A 20,869-nucleotide genomic window follows, 5' to 3' on the forward strand; every position below is an offset into this window, starting at 1 on the left:
ATCTTAATGCATCCTATTAATTATTAATGAATAATTAATCCTATTATTATTATTATTATTATTATTATTAATTAATTATTAATCCTATGCATTAAGATAAAAAAAACCTTCTGTGTGCAGCAGCCCCCCTAACACCCAAGGTCCCTCTCTGTCCAGCGATGTCCACAAGTGTCTCAGATTCTCCCTCCTGATTGGCTGAGACACAGCAGCGGCGCCAGTGGCTGCCGCTTCTGTCAATCACAGTCATCTAGCCAATCAGGAGAGAGAGGGGACGGGCCTGGCTGCGGCTTCGTGTCTGAATGGACACAGGAAGCTGTGACTCGGCTCGGGTGCCCCCATGGCAAGCTGCTTGCTGTGGGGGCACTGAACAGGAGGGAGGGGCCAGGAGAGCTGAAGAGGAGGATCATCCGGGCTGCTCTGTGCAAATCCACTGTAACAAAGGAGGTAAGTATAAAATGTTTGTTATTTTTATAGGGAAAAAAATGAGACTTTACAATCACTTTAAGAATATTGCACCTTGAGAATAATGTAAAATATGATTGTGCTATAAATAGTTGATTCCATACAAAATTATTTACAGATTTCTATATGTACAATTCTAGCATACAGTGAAAGAAATGCCATTACAATAAAGTCCATGTCAAGAGTCAACCATTTAGCTACCAGCGCCTTATTGGTGTTGACTATTAAGACATTGGATGCACCATGTGGTAGGTGGCTGTGGAATTGCTTTACTAAAACTGGAGAATGCAAAATCTCGTGCATGGTAGCCAATCAGCTTCTAACTTCAGCTTGTTCAATTAACCGCTTAAGGACCGCCCCATGTACATATACTGCACCAGGGTGGCCCTCAAGTGCAAAATCACGTACATGTACCTGATTTCTTCTTCCTGGTTAGAGGGCACGCGTGCGCGCCACCGGAGACCCGCTCCTGCTTTGATCGGACACAGTGGAATAAAAATCAGTGGGGCCGGCGGACCCAATGTTCGCTGGGAACCCGGCGAATGTTTGGAGAGAGGCTGAACGGAGGTCTGTCTATGTAAACAAGGCATATCGCCATTCTGTCAGAGGGGAAGATGGAGATCTTGTGTTTCTGCTAAGCAGGAACACAAATCTCTGTCTTTTTTTCAGTTCAGACATCCCCCACACAGTTAGAAAGCACTCCTGGGGAACACATTTAACCCTTTGATCGCCCCTGATGTTAACCCCTTCCCTGTCAGTGTCATTAGTATAGTGACAGTGCATCTCTTAGCACTGATCACTGTATCGGTGTCACTAGTGCCCAAAAAGTGCCACTTAGTGTCAGATCTGTCCGCCGCAATATCGCAGTCCCGCTAAAAATCACTGATCACCACCATTACTAGTAAAAAAAAGAAAAAAAGTCCATAAATCTATCCCAAAGTTTGTAGACACTATAAGATTTGCGCAAACCATTTAATATATGCTTATTGGGATTTCTGTTACCAAAAAACATGTAGCAGAATATATATTGGCCTAAAATGATAAAGAAATTAGATTTTTTTACATTTTTTTTATAGGATGAGTTATATAGCAGAATGTGAAAAATATTGTTTTTTTTTCAGAATTGTCGCTCTTTTTTATTTATAGCGCAAAAAAAAAAAAACTGCAGAGGTGATCAAATACCACCAAAAGAAAGCTCTATTTGTGGGGAAAAAAAGACATCAATTTTATTTGGGTACAGCGTCATATGCCTGCTTAATTGTCAGTTAAAGTAACGCAGTGCCGTATCGCAAAAAATGGCCTGGTCATTAAAGGGGTAAAACCTTCCGGGGCTAAAGTGGTTTAAGCTTTGACAAAAAAAAAAAACTGGAAGCTGATTGGTTTCTATGCAGAGCTGCGCCACATTTTGCTTTCTCCAGTTTTAGTAAATCAACCCCTGTAGGTCTCAGCAGGGCTGCTGTAAGAAACCACGGGGCCCAATACAGCCAATCTGACAGGGCCCCCACCCAAATAAATACAGTTTGCTATGCTTCAGTTATGAATGAGCCCAGTGAGTGATTGGTACCAATCACTCACTGTGTTCATTCAGGAAAGGAAGGGAGTTGGTAAATATGACATATTTAGGATCTCTTCCCCCACTCTCCATCCTGAACAATCCTATTGTGTGCTTGCACCTGCCTGTGGTAAGGAGAGGAGGGAAGCCAACAGCACACAGGGGGTTTGGGAAGCACACAGGGGGGCCTGGCAGGTGAAAACGTATGGTGCACAGGGAATTTAATCAGTGTGGCGGGAGGGGGGAGGGGGGGCAATTACTGGAACCAATCCCCTGTATGGCTCTTTTTGCAGAAGCTTAAAGCCAGTAGGAGGCAGAGCTTTTAGCTGCTGCAGAGAGAGTCATACAGGGATCATTTTCAGTAATTACAACTCCTCTCCTCCCCGGCCACGCTGATCACCCTCCCTGCCCACATTGAATTCACCATGCTGCCTGGGCCCCCCTGCTGATCCAGGCCCTGTACAGGAGGACTGGTGGAACCCCTTATCTACGGCCCTGGGCCTCAGATGCCTGCAAGTCTATATTGTTGACTACTGCAACCCTTCTTCAAGGCACCAGTCTTAAAGGTACTAGTCTTCAAGGCACCAGTCTTAAAGGTACCAGTCTTCAAGGCACCAGTCTTAAAGGTACTAGTCTTCAAGGCACCAGTCTTAAAGGTACTAGTCTTCAAGGCACTAGTCTTAAAGGTACCAGTCTTCAAGGCACCAGTCTTCAAGGCACCAGTCTTAAAGGTGCCAGTCTTCAAGGCACCAGTCTTTAAGGCACCAGTCTTTAAGGTACCAGTCTTTAAGGCACCAGTCTTTAGGTACCAGTCTTTAAGGCACCAGTCTTTAAGGTACCAGTCTTTAAGGCACCAGTCTTAAAGGCACCAGTCTTTAAGGTACCAGTCTTTAAGGTACCAGTCTTCAAGGCACCAGTCTTCAAGGTATGCTTGCCTTTGAATTTCCCAATAAGTAATGACCAGCTTTCATTCTGTTAAGTCATTATAACTATATACATATATATATATATATATATATATATACAAGGTTCTTTTTATAAAGGGGACAGAATTAACAGGCATTGCTTTGTAGAATACATCCCTGTGTCTATCCATATCTTGTTTTTGATTTTTGAGCAGTTGAATGGCAAAAATGGATAAAAGATAAACAGGTCGTATGAATAATCTGTTGGCTTGGGACATTCAATTTTTAATAGATGTCAGCATAAGCAGGACAGGATGGCTTTAAATTTCAGCAGGCGTGAACAATACTAGAACACTCTGGGTTACCTTGAATTTGCGAGATTCGAGGAGTATTTTAACCTCTTTCTTCAATCTACCCTCGTGTTCATTATTAAATCTCTCTATTATGGTCTCTCTATCCACAATCTCTTCATTATTATCATAAGTATGTATCGCGTTCCTTATGTTCTCGTTATAGCATAACAGATTATTTAGAGACTCTGTTTCCGCACAATTGCCATATCTCCAATCTTCTTGTTTGCCGGTTTTGACAAACTTGGGAACAAATTTAACAAGATACATTTGTTTGCATTTAGTACAGGGTGAAATCGGTATATATTTACGATTATTAATTTCAAACTGGTAGGAAAAACAGCACACGTCGTTGGGGAACTGAATGCCATGACCATCTTTTCCACATCTCACTTCGTATGAAATAACCTTGTCCCACACAAACAAGGAATATATTGCAATCATTATCCGGGTGGGCACGCTGCCTTTGTAAGCCATGGATGACCCAAAGGCGTTGGCGCTGTTGACAGAGCTGTGAGAAATGACAGCAGCGGACAGTGCAAATTCTTTGGGTGAAAGTTGGTTTTTTTCATCGTCATAAAAATTAGCCAAAAACTGGTGGTTCCTCTTCTCCAGTTCTTTCAAGATTAATTCTTTACGATAATACTTGGTAATCTGAGAATTAGATGAAAAAACAAAAAGTAATGTAGATTGATTATCATATTCGGTTCACGTGGTTAAAGCTCAACTACAGTTTTCCCAAGGCATTTCATACCCGTTGAAGAGATGCAGAGTATGTTCTATCAAAACCTCTTCCAGAGCTATGAGTTCCCAATCTATTAACCTTACTCATGAGTATGAGGGTCCTAATGGGTGGATTTCCATAGTGTAAGGTATTCCCCATGTGAAAAAGGGTTCATAAGAGGATTATCTGTGTCATGGCTTAGATAGATGTACAAGTGAGTGGAAAGGAGAGCCACCTGCGCCTCAAATCTATTCAAATTTAGTACAGCATTGCTTATGTTCTTAAATAATCTTCTCAAGGGTGTAATATAGGGGTGGTTAGCTGAGTGGTAAAAGCCTTTTTTCGTTTAGTCCATGGCAGTCATCATTTTAGTTTAAGGAAGAAATTATAACTAATCATTTGAGGTCCTTAATGGGGTTGCCGTCATCCCTAGTGTAACAAAACAGATTTCCCCCTTATTGAGTGGGACTATAACACGGAGCTGCCGGGTGTGGTGTGATCAACGGCAGAGACAACTTGTTGGGTATTTTGACATGTGTTGATCTCTACCCTACTGAGAATAACTATATATACAGGATCTACAACCCTTACAGACAACCCAACAACGTCTCACTTCTGGGATGCCACTTGGCCCCACAGGGGGCCGTTGCCAGATTAGATGGTCACACTGGATGGTTGAGACATCTCCATCTTAGACCGATACCCACGGCCTTGGCATGTTTACTGCAGACTTGTTTTTTGGTTTTTAATACACGGCTACTGTTTTCATTATAGAACATCAAAGTTCTTACAACAGCAGGTTACCTACGGGGGGGGGGTTCTTCTTCAAGCAAATACAACTAATGAAAAATACCAAGCAACCTCACTCTTAGGCTCACTCAGCCTCTATTGCAGTACCTTGCTGTAGGGGCCCACTCCTGGCCTCCAAATTTGGTTCTCCATTCCCCCCTGAGATTGCTCACTCTCCCTGAGACATCCAGACCTTCTCCAACCTCCCTGAACTCGCTAGCAGCCTCAACTTTCCCAGCCTCTTAGACCATCTCTTGGTCTCCCAGGCCCACGTAGCCTTCCTGACCTTCCCAGGCTTTCCCAGGTAATCCTAACACATTACCCAGTTCATGCCAGTATAGATCCTAACATTACCCAGTCCATACCACTATAGATCCTAACACATTACCCAGTTCATACCAGTATAGACCCTAACACATTACACAGTCCATACCAGTATAGTTGCTAACACATTACCCAGTCCATACCAGTATAGATCCTAACACATTACCCAGTCCATACCAGTATAGATCCAGACACATTACCCAGTCTATACCAGTATAGATCCTAACACATTACCCACATACATACCAGTATAGATCATAACACATTACCCAGTCCATACCAGTATAGATCCTAATACATTACCCAGTCCATACCAGTATAGATCCTAACACATTACCCAGTCCATACCAGTATAGATCCTAACACATTACCCAGTCCATACCAGTATAGATCCTAACACATTACCCAGTCCATACCAGTATAGATCCTAACACATTACCCAGTCTATACCAGTATGGATCCTAACACATTACCTAGTCCATACCACTATAGATCCTAACACATTACCCACATACATACCAGTATAGATCATAACACATCACCCAGTCCATACCAGTATAGATCCTAATACATTACCCAGTCCATACCAGTATAGATCCTAACACATTACCCAGTTCGTACCTGTATAGATCCTAACACATTACCCAGTCCATACAAGTATAGATTCTAACACATTACCCAGCCCATATCAGTATAGATCCTAACACATTACCCAGCCCATACCAGTATAGATCCTAACATTACCCAGTCCATACCAGTATAGATATCCAGCAATATATTTTTCCCCATTGAGATCTGATATGTTTTCAAAGCGTTCCTTAATTTTTTTTTGAGCAGTGTATATAACCTACACTGTTTAAAACTAAGAAAGTTGTATATGGAATTAATCTTCTCAAGTAGATACATAATGAGTAGTTAAAAAATGGGTACTGGTAGGTTCCCAGATGTCACCCTGCTATGTTCTGGGACTCAAAAATATGTTCATATGTTTTATCGCATATGTAATTTGGAGAATGGTAAAACGCTTGGTTCCCTAGCACAAGTTCCTCATGTCACACATTTCTTGCTTGCCACACGGTTCTTCTAAATCAGCACTATATTGATCCGTTATATAATAATCCTAACACATTACCCAGTCCATACCAGTATAGATCCTAACATATTACTTAGTCCATACCAGTATAGATCCTAACACATTACTCAGTCCATACCAGTATAGATCCTAACACATTACCCAGTCTATACCAGTATAGATCCTAAAACATTACCCACATACATACCAGTATAGATCATAACACATTACCCAGTCCATACCAGTATAGATCCTAATACATTACCCAGTCCATACCAGTATAGATCCTAACACATTACCCAGTCCATACCAGTATAGATCCTAACACATTACCCAGTCCATACCAGTATAGATCCTAACACATTACCCAGTCCATACCAGTATAGATCCTAACACATTACCCAGTCTATACCAGTATGGATCCTAACACATTAACTAGTCCATACCACTATAGATCCTAACACATTACCCACATACATACCAGTATAGATCATAACACATCACCCAGTCCATACCAGTATAGATCCTAACACATTACCCAGTTCGTACCTGTATAGATCCTAACACATTACCCAGTCCATACCAATATAGATCCTAACACATTACCCAGTCCATACCAGTATAGATCCTAACACATTACCCTGTCCATACCAGTATAGGTCCTAACACATTACCCAGTCCATACCAGTATAGATCCTAACACATTACCCTGTCCATAACAGTATAGGTCCTAACACATTACCCAGTCCATACCAGTATAGGTCCGAACACATTACCCAGTCCATACAAGTATAGATTCTAACACATTACCCAGCCCATATCAGTATAGATCCTAACACATTACCCAGTCCATACCAGTATAGGTCCGAACACATTACCCAGTCCATACAAGTATAGATTCTAACACATTACCCAGCCCATATCAGTATAGATCCTAACACATTACCCAGCCCATACCAGTATAGATCCTAACATTACCCAGTCCATACCAGTATAGATCATAACACATCACCCAGTCCATACCAGTATAGATCCTAATACATTACCCAGTCCATACCAGTATAGATCCTAACACATTACCCAGTTCGTACCTGTATAGATCCTAACACATTACCCAGTCCATACCAGTATAGATCCTAACACATTACCCAGTCCATACCAGTATAGATCCTAACACATTACCCAGTCCATACCAGTATAGGTCCTAACACATTACCCAGTCCATACAAGTATAGATTCTAACACATTACCCAGCCCATACCAGTATAGGTCCTAACACATTACCCAGTCCATACCAGTATAGGTCCTAACACATTACCCAGTCCATACCAGTATAGGTCCTAACACATTACCCAGTCCATACCAGTATAGATTCTAACACATTACCCAGCCCATATCAGTATAGATCCTAACACATTACCCAGCCCATACCAGTATAGATCCTAACATTACCCAGTCCATACCAGTATAGATATCCAGCAATATATTTTTCCCCATTGAGATCTGATATGTTTTCAAAGCGTTCCTTAATTTTTTTTTGAGCAGTGTATATAACCTACACTGTTTAAAACTAAGAAAGTTGTATATGGAATTAATCTTCTCAAGTAGATACATAATGAGTAGTTAAAAAATGGGTACTGGTAGGTTCCCAGATGTCACCCTGCTATGTTCTGGGACTCAAAAATATGTTCATATGTTTTATCGCATATGTAATTTGGAGAATGGTAAAACGCTTGGTTCCCTAGCACAAGTTCCTCATGTCACACATTTCTTGCTTGCCACACGGTTCTTCTAAATCAGCACTATATTGATCCGTTATATAATAATTATATTTTGTGTGTATGGAAAAATACTCTGATTAAGGTGGGACGGGGGAGAGTAATATACTTACATATTCCAGGAGGATGGAGTACGGCGTCTGAGATGGCAAGTGTGTGTTGTATTCTGCTAAAGGCTTTGGAAACACGTTTTTTATGTATTCCCATTCTATAGCAGGAACAAATTCCTGGGGTTTGATTTGTGGGTCATTTATGTGTCCGAAAAAGAAGATGGCGTGATACACCTAGAGGGAACCAAAATATAAAATCAGTTGATTGCCAAAATTGAACAATGAAGTACAGATAAAATTGCCTAACTAAAAGGTCCTCAAGCAAATGTAAGGAGGGGACGGACGGACTGACTGACACCATCGCAGGGTGTAACAGCTGTACTTTATCTGTTTCTTTCTTTGTGTTCTTCCCATTGTGGAACCATTTTTTTTTTTTTTTGGGAGAGACACACCATACCACTTATAAAGTGATGTAATGTTCTATAAGAACTCTCCCGTTTCCCTTCCCTTTCTTTTTCCAGTGAATGCCCCCAAGCTACGCTTGAGATCGCTAGTCTACTTCATTGGCACTGCATGTTTTCCAGCTTCGCATCGCATGACCACCACACCACAACCCTTTAGAATCTCTGTTAGATTTTAATCTTGGGCAGAGGCAGGTCCATCTTTAACACTGATTGGACCCTGGGCAAAGATTATATTGGACCCTCCCAAATCCATTTATCAACTATTTGCAGGCAGCGTGGGCTCGGGGGGCAGCTGCTTTGGGCCCCACAACAATGACTGGGCCCAGGGCAGCTGCCCCTTTTGCCCTGTGTTAAAGACGGCTCTGGCAGGGCCATCTTTAACACTGATTGGACCCTGGGCAAATATTTTCTTGGGCCCTCCCAAATCCATTTATCAACTATTTGCAGGCAGCGTGGGCTCGAGGGGCAGCTGCCCCACAACAATGACTGGGCCCAGGGCAGCTGCCCCTTTTGCGGTGTGTTAAAGATGGCTCTGGGCAGGGGCTGACTGGCAACTTTGGGCCCAGGGGGCAAGTACAAACCAGAGGCCCATGGTGCAGTGACTCGGCCCTCCTCCCTCTCTCCTTCTTCCTGGCCTCCTCCTGACCCCCATTCCGGGCTAAAGCTCCATTCCAGGTACTCTCTACTCACTGGCCAAACTCGGGGCTGGCTGGGGGAGAAGAGTCTCCAGTGGGGCATGGAACTGACCTCTGCTAATACATAGTTTACACCATCCATGCTGGGGGGGGGGGGGGGGGGGATATTGGAGTCCTAAAAATTTTTGTGTCTGCGCATGTGCAACAATTCACCAACACTTGCACAGATGTGCCAGGGGCTCTGCTGCCCTTCTGCACAGGCGCCAGACATACGAATGAACAAATAGAAGAGGCGCCTCTAAGTGTAGACTTGAAACATCTATTAGTGTGTAATAAAAACACTCGCATAAGGTTCAGGAAGACTGGGCACCCTCCTAGGTGTGTCCCGGGTGGGGGTGTGTGATTCCTTTGAAGAAGGAGCTCGGCTGCCTGTCCATCGGCAGCATGCACGCTTAGAAACGCGTCGCACTTTTGTGACGTCATCCACCCATGACCACTAACCAGGCCTCGGTTTTACCCGTTGGATTCCAAGCCTCGTTCCCACTCCTACTCCATCCACCGCTACTGCCGGCAATGGTGAAGAGGTGACACGTTACTTGTGATGGCACCGCCAACCGGATGATACACACCCCCACCCGGGACACACCTAGGAGGGTGCCCACTTCTACCAGTCTTCCTGAACCTTATGTGATAAATATTTCAAGTCTACACTTAGAGGCACCTCTTCTTTTTGTTCATTCCTAGCCCTGTTGGAACCCCTGGCTTTGGTTCACTTGATGGCTGCCCTATATGTTGGACTTCCTCCCCTAACATAGACTTATATGGACTTTAAATAAACTGTGCAGCTAAAGCGCCTGATATATATGTTTTTTTCTGATGCCAGACATACGAAGATGCTGCTGGGTGGGGGGGGGGGGGGGGGTTGTAAAGAATACTTCTTTGAAGAATACAAACTTGAATAGAATGTTCCTTCCCCCGCCCATGAGCAGTACACTTACCCTTTGCATATACCGAAAGGCATCCTCCTTTTTAGCCTCTGTATCCATCAGGAGATCTCGGAAGACTTCTAGGAAAGCCGCTCCGCTGGCTCTGATAGTTTGTTTTATGAAGTCTTTATCCTTACTTTTTTTAGTCTTTTTATTTTGCCTACAAAAAGGAATGAAAATTTGCTAGGATTACAAAGATATCGTTTATACAAATATATACAGTTTATTCTTCTTTTGCAGACCTTTTTATATTTGTTTTTGTAATTTCACTGCATGACCAAGAGGGGGGGGGGGGATATAAATACAATGCTCCGAAAAAATGCAAAGAACACTTTGAAAACACATCAGCTCTCAATGGGGAAAAATCTCGTGCTGGATATCTATGCTGGTATGGACTGGGTAATGTGTTAGGGTCTATACTGGTATGGACTGGGTAATGTGTTAGGGTCTATACTGGTATGGACTGGGTAATGTGCTAGGATCTATACTGGTATGGACTGGGTAATGTGCTAGGATCTATACTGGTATGGACTGGGTAATGTGTTAGCAACTATACTGGTATGGACTGGGTAATGTTAGGATCTATATTGGTATGGACTGGATAATGTGTTAGGATCTATACTGGTATGGACTGGGTAATGTGTTAGAATCTATACTGGTATGGACTGGATAATGTGTTAGGATCTATACTGGTATGGACTGGGTAAAGTGTTAGTAACTATACTGGTATGGACTGGGTAATGTTACGATCTATACTGTTATGGACTGGGTAATGTGTTAGGATCTATACTGGTATGGACTGGGTAATGTGTTAGCAACTATACTGGTATGGACTTGGTAATGTTAGGATCTATACTGGTATGGACTGGGTAATGAGTTAGGAACTATACTGGTATGGACTGGGTAATGTGTTAGCATCTATACTGGTATGGGCTGGGTAACGTGTTAGGATCTATACTGGTATGGACTGGTTATGTGTTAGGATCTCTACTGGTATGGATTGGGTAATGTGTTAGGATCTATACTGGTATGGGCTGGGTAATGTGTTGGGATCTATACTGGTATGGACTGGCTAATGTGTTAGGATCTATACTGGTATGGACTGAGAGATGTGTTAGGATCTATACTGGTATGAATTGAGTAATGTCTTAGGATCCATACTGGCATGGGCTGGGTAATGTGTTAGGATTTATGCTGGTATAGACCGGGGAATGTGTTTGGATCTATACTGGTATGGACTGGGTAATGTGTTAGGATCTATACTGGTATGGACTGTGTAATGTGTTGGGATGTATACTGTTATGGACTGGGTAATATGTTAGGATCTATACTGGTATGGACTGGGTAATGTTGTAGGATCTATACTGGTATGGACTGGGTAATGTGTTAGGATCTATACTGGTATGGACTGGGTAATGTGTTAGGATCTATACTGGTATGGACTGGGTAATGTTGTAGGATCTATACTGGTATGGACTGGGTAATGTGTTAGGATCTATACTGGTATGGACTGGTAATGTGTTAGGATCTATACTGGTATGGACTGGGTAATGTGTTAGGATCTATACTGGTATGGACTGGGTAATGTGTTAGGATCTATACGGGTATGGACTGGTAATGTGTTAGGATCTATACTGATATGGACAGTGCCCACCAGTTCAGCCTATTACTGCCACCTCATAATTGCCACCTAATCAGTGCCCATCAGTGCTGCCTCATAAGTGCAGCATATTAGTGCCCATCAGTGCCCATCTGAAGGAGAAAAATTGTTTGCAAAATTTTATAACAAACTATCAAAAGTTATTATTTTTTTTTTTTTAATTTTCGGTCTTTTTTTATTTATTTAGCAAAAAAAAATAAAACCCCAGGGGTGAATAAATACCACCAAAATAAAGCTCTATTTGTGTGTAAAAAAAATTATAAGTGTCACATGACCACGCAATTGTCATAAAAGCTGAAAATTGGCCTGGGCAGGAAGGGGGGTAAAAATGCCCGGTAGGCATGGGGTTAAAGCAGAGCTAAAGTATTACCCAGAACATTTATAACCCAATCAGCCTTTTTATGGGTTGTGACTTCTCCACAGAACCATTCAGCTGCCAACAGTCATATATCGTGACATCAGTTCAGCTCGCCAACATGGCGGAATGCCCCAAATCCTGGCTTGGAGATGAAAGGTGATTCTTTATCAGCTAGCAGTAGAGGCGAAAACAAATCTGAGCTTTGAAATGTTAACAAATACGGCACACTGAAAGAAAATTACCTCGGCCCCCTCGCCTCCTCCATGTTCATGTCCTATGGGAAAGAAAGGAAAACTCCTTAGTATGAGTAGCCGGTATGATGGCAACAAACAAATCTTAGTTGGGTGAATATGGGGGCTGCCCTGACAGCTTCTTTTGAAATTGCTAAGTGCTTGGCTGTCTCTGGCTGTAGTTCTCTCCATGGCAGTGACCCATATATGAAGAAAGTAAGGTGAAAACTCCTGTTTTGCAGAAAGTATTGAAGCCAGAGACAGCCAAGCAAATAGCATTTTCAGGAGTTCAAACTTGGGCCGAAAGCATGTATTGCGTTCTGGAAATGACTGGATTTCTGTACATTGTTGTGTGTAAAGTACTTTTACTTACCTGTTCCAGTGAAGAGTTTGAGTCATTTGTCTCCATGGGCTCCGCTTCTCTGTTATTTCGGTCCATGGCGATTTTCTGGTAAGTATTCCTGATTTCAAACGAAAAAAAATAAAAAATGCATTTATTGTATAGGATCTTTTTTTTTTTTTTTTTCAGAATTGTCGCTCTCTTTATGTTTATAGTGCCAAAAATAAAAATCGCACAAGTGATCAAATACCACCAAAAGAAAGCTCTATTTGTGGGAAAAAATCTGGCTAAAAATCGCTGATCGCCACCATTACTAGTAAAAAAAAAAAAAAAAAAATAAAAATGACATAAATCCCCTAGTTTGTAGACGCTATAACTTTTGCACAAACCAATCAATATACACTTATTGGTATTTTTTTTTTTTTTTTTTTACCAAAAACATGTAGCAGAATATAAATTGGCCTAAAATTATGAAAAAATTAGATTTTTGAATTTTTTGTATTGAGAATTCTATATAGCAGAAAGTAAAAAATATTGTTTTTTTTTTTTTGTTTTTTTTTCAGAATTGTCGCTCTTTTTTTGTTTGTAGTGAAAAAATAAAAATCACACAGGTGATCAAATATCACCAAAAGAAATCTCTATTTGTGGGGAAAAAAAGGACATCAATTTTATTTGGATACAGCATTGCACGACCGCGCAATTGTTTGTTAAAATAACACAGTGCCAAATCAGAAAAAAAGGGTCTGGTCATTAATGGGGGAGAATCTTTCGGTCCAGAAGTGGTTAGAATTAGGAAAAAATTAGATTTTTGCATTTCTTGTATTAAGAATGCTATAAAGCAGAAAGTAAAAAATATTGTTTTTTTTTTTTCAAAATTGTCGCTCTTTTTTTGTTTATAGTGCAGAAAATAAAAATCCCAGAGGAGATCAAATATCACCAAAAGAAAGCTCTATTTGTGAGGAAAAAAGGACATCAATTTTATTTGGGTACAGCGTCGCACGTCCGCGCAATTGTCTGTTAAAATAACACAGTGCCGAATCGCAAAAAATGGCCTGGTCATTAAAGAGGGAAAATCTTCCGGTCTAGTAGTTAAAGTGTATTTTTGTTGCGCAAATACAGTGTGGCAAAAAAAAAAAAAAAAACAACCACCATTTTCTTCTCTAAGGCCTCTGCTAAAAAATGATATATAATGTTTGGGGGTTCTAAATAATTTCATAGCAAAAAAACAAAAAAAAAAACAAAAAAATACAGATTTTTACATGTAGGAGAGAAGTATCAGAATAGGCCTGGTCTTGAAATGGTTAGAAAAAAAAAATCTTAAAAAGTTATGACAAAAAAAAAATAAAAAATACAGATTTTTACAAGTAGGAGAGAAGTATCAGAATAGGCCTGGTCTTGAAATGGTTAGGAAAAAAAAAAATTATGACAAAAAAAAAAAAATACAGATTTTTACATGTAGGAGAGAAGTATCAGAATAGGCCTGGTCTTGAAATGGTTGGAAAAAAAAAATCTTAAAAAGTTATGACCAAAAAAAAAATAAAAAATACAGATTTTTACAAGTAGGAGAGACGTATCAGAATAGGCCTGGTCTTGAAATGGTTAGGAAAAAAAAAAATTATGACAAAAAAAAAAAAAATACAGATTTTTACATGTAGGAGAGAAGTATCAGAATAGGCCTGGTCTTGAAATGGTTGGAAAAAAAAAATCTTAAAAAGTTATGACAAAAAAAAAATACAGATTTTTACAAGTAGGAGAGACGTATCAGAATAGGCCTTGAAATGGTTAGGAAAAAAAAAATTATGACAAAAAAAAAAAATACAGATTTTTACATGTAGGAGAGAAGTATCAGAATAGGCCTGGTCTTGAAATGGTTAGGAAAAAAAACAAAAAAAAAAACTTGACAACAACAACAAAAAAAAAAAATACAGATTTTTACATGTAGGAGAGAATTATCAGAATAGACCTGGTCTTGAAATGGTTAGGAAAAAAAAAAAATACAGATTTTTACATGTAGGAGAGAATTATCAGAATAGGCCTGGTCTTGAAGTGGTTAGAAAGAAAAATCTTAAAAAGTTATGATAAAAAAAAAAGAAAAATACAGATTTTTACAAGTAGGAAAGACGTATCAGAATAGGCCTGGTCTTGAAATGGTTAGGAAAAAAAAAAAAATACAGATTTTTACATGTAGGAGAGAATTATCAGAATAGGCCTGGTCTTGAAATGGTTAGGAAAAAAAACAAAAAAAAAAAACTTGACAAAAAAAAAAAAAAAAATACAGATTTTTACATGTAGGAGAGAATTATCAGAATAGACCTGGTCTTGAAGTGGTTAGAAAGAAAAATCTTAAAAAGTTATGACAAAAAAAAAAAAAAAAATACAGATTTTTACAAGTAGGAAAGACGTATCAGAATAGGCCTGGTCTTGAAATGGTTAGGAAAAAAAAAAAACTTATGACAAAAAAAAAAAAAATACAGATTTTTACATGTAGGAGAGAAGTATCAGAATAGGCCTGGTCTTGAAATGGTTAGGAAAAAAAAAAAAAATACAGATTTTTACAAGTAGGAAAGACGTATCAGAATAGGCCTGGTCTTGAAATGGTTAGGAAAAAAAAAAAACTTATGACAAAAAAAAAAAATAAAAAAAAAAATACAGATTTTTACATATAGGAGAGAAGTATCAGAATAGGCCTGGTCTTGAAGTGGTTAGAAAAAAAAATCTTAAAAAGTTATGATGAAAAAAAAAAAATGGCCTGGTCATTAAAGAGGGAAAATCTTCCGGTCTAGTAGTTAAAGTGTATTTTTGTTGCGCAAATACAGTGTGGCAAAAAAAAAAAAACAACCACTATTTTCTTCTCTAAGGCCTCTGCTAAAAAATGATATATAATGTTTGGGGGTTCTAAATAATTTCATAGCAAAAAAACAAAAAATAAATAAAATATACAGATTTTTACATGTAGGAGAGAAGTATCAGAATAGGCTTGGTCTTGAAATGGTTAGAAAAAAAAAATTAAAAAGTTATGACAACAATAATAGAGCATAATAACTTCACTGAGCATGCAAAATATATATATATTTTTTTAAGATAAATGGCTGGTAAATACAACCAGGAAGAAAACCATTTCTTTAAAACCTACGGCTATTTCTACTGTCAGAAGCAGAAAGCCGAATTCATTGGTAATTATAATGACCTCCTACTTACTAAAGAAGACTTCTTTGGTGGTGACATTAAGAATCCAGCAATGATAAATAAGAGAATCTTACCTTCAGGCAGACAGTCCTGAATCAATGATCGTGTTTTATTTTTATGCGCGGTTCTACCCGTCTTCAGAGCAGATAAACTCTCCGGTGTTACTTATACTAGGAAATGGAAACTGAACTGTAGAAAGGAGGGGAGAACTTTGAAACAGGAAGAGCAAGCAATATGTGATTCACATTCCATCCTCCATAAACGTCACAGCGTATACAGTTCAAGGGAGAGTCCCATATCCCCGACTGTTGTCTGGGCGACTTTCATAACAGTAATGTGTATATATCAGCCTTTCCCAACCTTTTATCTGTGGAGGAACCCTGGAAATCATTTTCAGGTCTCAGAAAAATGACCCGAAAAAAAAAAAAGGCTAAGTGTCTTCTGGCAGGTCTACAATACTTCAAAGGAGCTTCTGTAACCCATTACACCCTTATAAAGCACCTAAAACCACCATAAATGCACCGTCCTCATTGTTCTACCCCAATGCATTTTACTAAAGTAGCCACTTCCAGACCAGGCCCCGTTTTTTTGGCACTTTTTGTTTACATGAAACAATTTACAATATTTGTATCAACCTCCTAAAAAAACAAACCATTTCGTTGGGACAATGGGGTGAATTCACTAAGCTTTTCCGCATGTGGTAAGGGTATCATGTTAACAAAACGATTGTACTACTCAGAGTGATATACAGCATCCCACAAAAGTGAGTACACCCCTCATATTTTTGTAAACATTTTATGATATATTTTCATGTGACAACACTGAAGAAATGACACTTTGCTACAATGTAAAGTAGTGAGTGTACAGCTTTAATAAAGGTCCTTTCACATGGAGCGGAGTCAGTTCTGCTCAGTAGGGGGATCGATCCGCCGATCCCCGCTGGGCAGGATCTGTGTGCAGAGACGGAGCTGTCAGCTCCCCACTGTCCTCTATGGGGAGATCGGATGAGAACCTACAGCCTGTCCGTTCTCATCCGATCCCATCCGATCTGATCCGCCATCCGTCCGGATTTCACGGACAGGATTGGAATCAGATAGCAGCAGGTGTCAGGGGAGATGTCACTGCTGACATCCACTGCCCCATAGGGATTCATGGAGCATCCAATCCGGTCTGCCTTAAAAACTGAGAGGCGGATCGGATTGGATCACCCGTGTGAAAGGGGCCTAACAGTGTAAATTTGCTGTCCCCTCAAAGTTAACTCAACACACAGCCATTAATGTCTAAACCGCTGGCAACAAAAGTGAGTACACCCCTATATGACAATGTCCCAATTAGCCATTTTCCCTCCCCGGTGTCATGTGACTCGTTAGTGTTACAAGGTCTCAGGTGTGATTTGGGAGCAGGTGTGTTAAATTTGGTGTTATCGCTCTCGCTCTCTCATACTGGTCACTGGAAGTTCAACATGGCACCTCATGGCAAAGAACTCTCTGAGGATCTGAAAAAAAGAACTGTCGCTCTACATAAAGATGGCCTAGGCTATAAGAAGATTGCCAAGACCCTGAAACTGAGCTGCAGCATGGTGGCCAAGACCATACAGTGGTTTAACAGGACAGGCTCCACTCAGAACAGGCCTCGTCATGATCGACCACAGGAGTTGAGTGCACGTGCTCAGCATCATATCCAGAGGTTGTCTTTGGGAAATAGACGTATGAGTGCTGCCAGCATTAATGCAGAGGTTGAAGGGGTGGGGGAGGAGTCAGCCTGTCAGTGCTCAAACCATACGCCGCACACTGCATCAAATTGGTCTGCATGGCTGTCTTCCCAGAAGGAAGCCTCTTCTAAGGATAATGCACAAAAAAACCGGCAAACAGTTTGCTGAAGACAAGCAGACTAAAGCCCCGTACACACGTACCGATCGTCGGCATACAAACGTTCGTCTTTTGTCCCTGGGATGTCGGTGTCTGTTGAAAAGTGCAAAGACTGCCCAAGAATTTTGTCCGCCGATTACAGCCGACTGCAGAAGTGATGTCATGTAATGGTTAACTTTCCCTGTGTTTTTTCTTTTCTGAGCATGCCCAGTCTTGCAAATCTGCGGTCTGTCGGCCGAATTCTGTACTGACTGGCGAACAATCGGCCGTTCTGGTGTCGGCATACTCTTGTCGGCAGAATGTGCGCTGACAGCTGTCGGAGGCACCATACTAACAAGCGTACAATCGGCAGATCTTTCGTCCGCCGACGTTTGTATGCCGACGATCGGTACGTGTGTACGGGCCTTAAGGACATGAATTACTGGAACCATCTCCTGTGGTCTGATGAGACCAAGATAAACTTATTTGGTTCAGATGGTGTCAGGCGTGTGTGGCGGCAACCAGGTGAGGAGTACAAAGACAAGTGTGTCTTCCTACAGTCAAGCATGGTGATGGGAGTGTCATGGTCTGGGGCTGCATGAGTGCTGCTGGCACTGGGGAGCTACAGATCATTGAGGGAACCATGAATGCCAACATGTACTGTGACATACTGAAGCAGAGCATGATCCCCTCCCTTCAGAGACTGGGCGGCAGGGCAGTATTCCAACATGATGACGACCCCAAACACACCTCCAAGACGACCACTGCCTTGCTAAAGAAGCTGAGGGTAAAGGTGATGGACTGGCCAAGCATGTCTCCAGACCTAAACCCTATTGATCATCTGTGGGGCATCCTCAAACGGAAGGTGGAGGAGCCCAAGGTCTCTAACATCCACCAGTGATGTCATCATGGAGGAGTAGAAGAGGACTCCAGTGACAACCAGTGAAGCTCTGGTGAACTCCATGCCCAAGAGGGTTAAGGCAGTGCTGGAAAATAATGGTGGCCACACAAAATATTCACACTTTGGGCCCAATTGTCACTTAGGGGTGTGCTCACTTTTGTTGCCAGCGGTTTAGACATTAATGGCTGTGTGTTGAGTTATTTTGAGGGGACAGTAAATTTACACTGTTATACAAGCTGTACACTCACTACTTTACATTGTAGCAAAGTGTCATTTCTTCAGTGTTGTCACATGAAAAGTTAGAATAAGATATTTACAGAAATGTGAGGGGTGTACTCACTTTTGTGAGATACTGTAGATGCGTTACACACAGAGTGATATATTTCAAGCATTTATTTCTTTTAATTTTGATGATTATGGCTTACAGCTAATGACACCCCAAAATTCAGTATCTCAGAAAATTTGAATATTACAGAAGACCAATAAAAAGGATTTTTTAATACAGAAATGTTGTCTTAGTGAAAAGTCTGTCCATGGAGTAGAGCTTGCCAATCCATATATTTGGCTACTAGTTGTTCCAAGTTATGGGAGCTATCCACAAAATTCTCCCTCCGCTGGTACCTAACAGAATAACCAAATTTGATCCCCAGAATGATGGCAAACGTGAATGATCAATAATGTCATGAAGGTACATTATTTCATGTTTTATGGCTGTGACCAAAACTTACCCGTTACTGGTATCAGGTATTTACCACTTACCCACCAGGCCTATTTCGGACACTTTTTGTTTACTAGAAAACTACTTAGAACCCCCAAACATTATATATATTTTTTTAGCAAAGACTCTGGAGAATAAAATGGCGGTCATTGCAATATTTTTTGTCACGCTTTATTTGCGCAGCGGTCTTTAAAACGCTATTTTTTTGGAAAAATTTTGAAAAATCACATTTCACTGCATTTAAAAAATACTAATCAGTAAAGTTAGCCCATTTTTTTTTTGTATATTGTGAAAGATGATGTCACGCCAAGTAAATCGATACCCAACATGTTACGGTTTAAAATTGCATCCCCCCCCCCGTGGGATGGCGACAAACTACGGTCAATAGAGATCTCAATAGGCGACGCTTTAAATTTATTTAACGGTTACCAGTTTAGAGTTAGAGTGTAGCTCTTTTTTTTTAATTATTGCTCACGCTCTGGCGATCGCGGCGATACCTCACATGTGTGGTTTGAACAGCGATTTAATTTGCGGCTCGACTTCCGTATACATTTTTTTTTGTGCGCGAGCTAACGGTGACGGGGGTCGGCTAAATTATTTTTTTTCCCATTTATTTTATTTCTTTTTTTAACTTTATTACAGTTTTTTCGAAAAAAAAAATCTGATCACTTTTATTGCTGTCACAAGCAATGTAAACATCCCTTGTGACATCAATATGCAGTGACAGGTACACTTTATGGAGGGATCGAGGGTCTAAAAGACCCTAGACCCCTCCACTACACTTCCCTGTATGCAAAACGCCGAAAACGGCGTTTTTGCATACAGCCGTTTTTCAAATTTGCCGCCTTTTTGCAGCACACTGACCCGGAAGTGACGTCATGGACGCCGCCTCCGGGTTACGTCATCGGAGACCCGATCAAAGCCGTTTCTGGCATTGATCGGGACTCCATCCAGCCGGCGGACGCGCCGGCTGGGTGCTCGGTAAAAGCCACGGAAGGCGGCGAGAGGGGGGGGGGACATCCCCTCCCGCCCCCCCGGGTAACGAGCCGCATCGGTCGTTACCGACGGAAAGCCAACCGTCGGCTCTAAACCACGGTACCGGGATGATGCCTCTAGCCCGGTATACCCCCGCAAAGTTTACGGACGTCATATGACGTCCACCCAGGGGGAAGCGGTTAAGATACTGTCAGAAGTTATACAGTGCCCCATTATGCTTACACCTGGCCTGGCTTTGCTAAATCTGGAAATTGAACAAATTCCTGTCTCTTGTAGACTCATTGCGACCCATATCCTCCTAGCGGCCAGACTCAATCTGACTCGAGCCTGGAAATAAGCAAATCCTCCGGATATTGCAGGAGTCATTGACCTTGTTAATACACACTATACGTTCGAAAGTTCACTTTCCCTCAAAAACCGCTCTGCACTCACTGTATTTAACCAATGGAAACCTTGGTCCGAATGGATGGAGCACCTTAAGGTCCGTTCTGATCCCCGGTGAAAGTCTACCTTGTCTAGTTGTATACTATAGTCTTGTCTAT

At 41.1% G+C, this 20,869-nt stretch overlaps 1 protein-coding gene across 1 annotated transcript; it reads right to left on the reverse strand.

Annotated features, from left to right (window-relative positions):
• Positions 1 to 3,239: 3,239 nt before the first annotated feature.
• On the reverse strand, positions 3,240 to 12,778 carry LOC309566982 (uncharacterized protein; the record flags this gene model as incomplete). Its single annotated transcript, XM_082272302.1, has 5 exons — positions 3,240 to 3,923; positions 8,070 to 8,240; positions 10,104 to 10,251; positions 12,352 to 12,383; positions 12,713 to 12,778. 5 exons carry the CDS (start codon positions 12,776 to 12,778, stop codon positions 3,240 to 3,242), a joined length of 1,101 nt encoding a protein of 366 aa, XP_082128428.1.
• Positions 12,779 to 20,869: the final 8,091 nt, after the last annotated feature.

This window comes from Pelophylax lessonae, assembly GCF_965119305.1.
Source record: "Pelophylax lessonae genome assembly, chromosome: 11".
In the NCBI taxonomy this organism is placed as follows: Eukaryota; Metazoa; Chordata; class Amphibia; order Anura; family Ranidae; genus Pelophylax; species Pelophylax lessonae.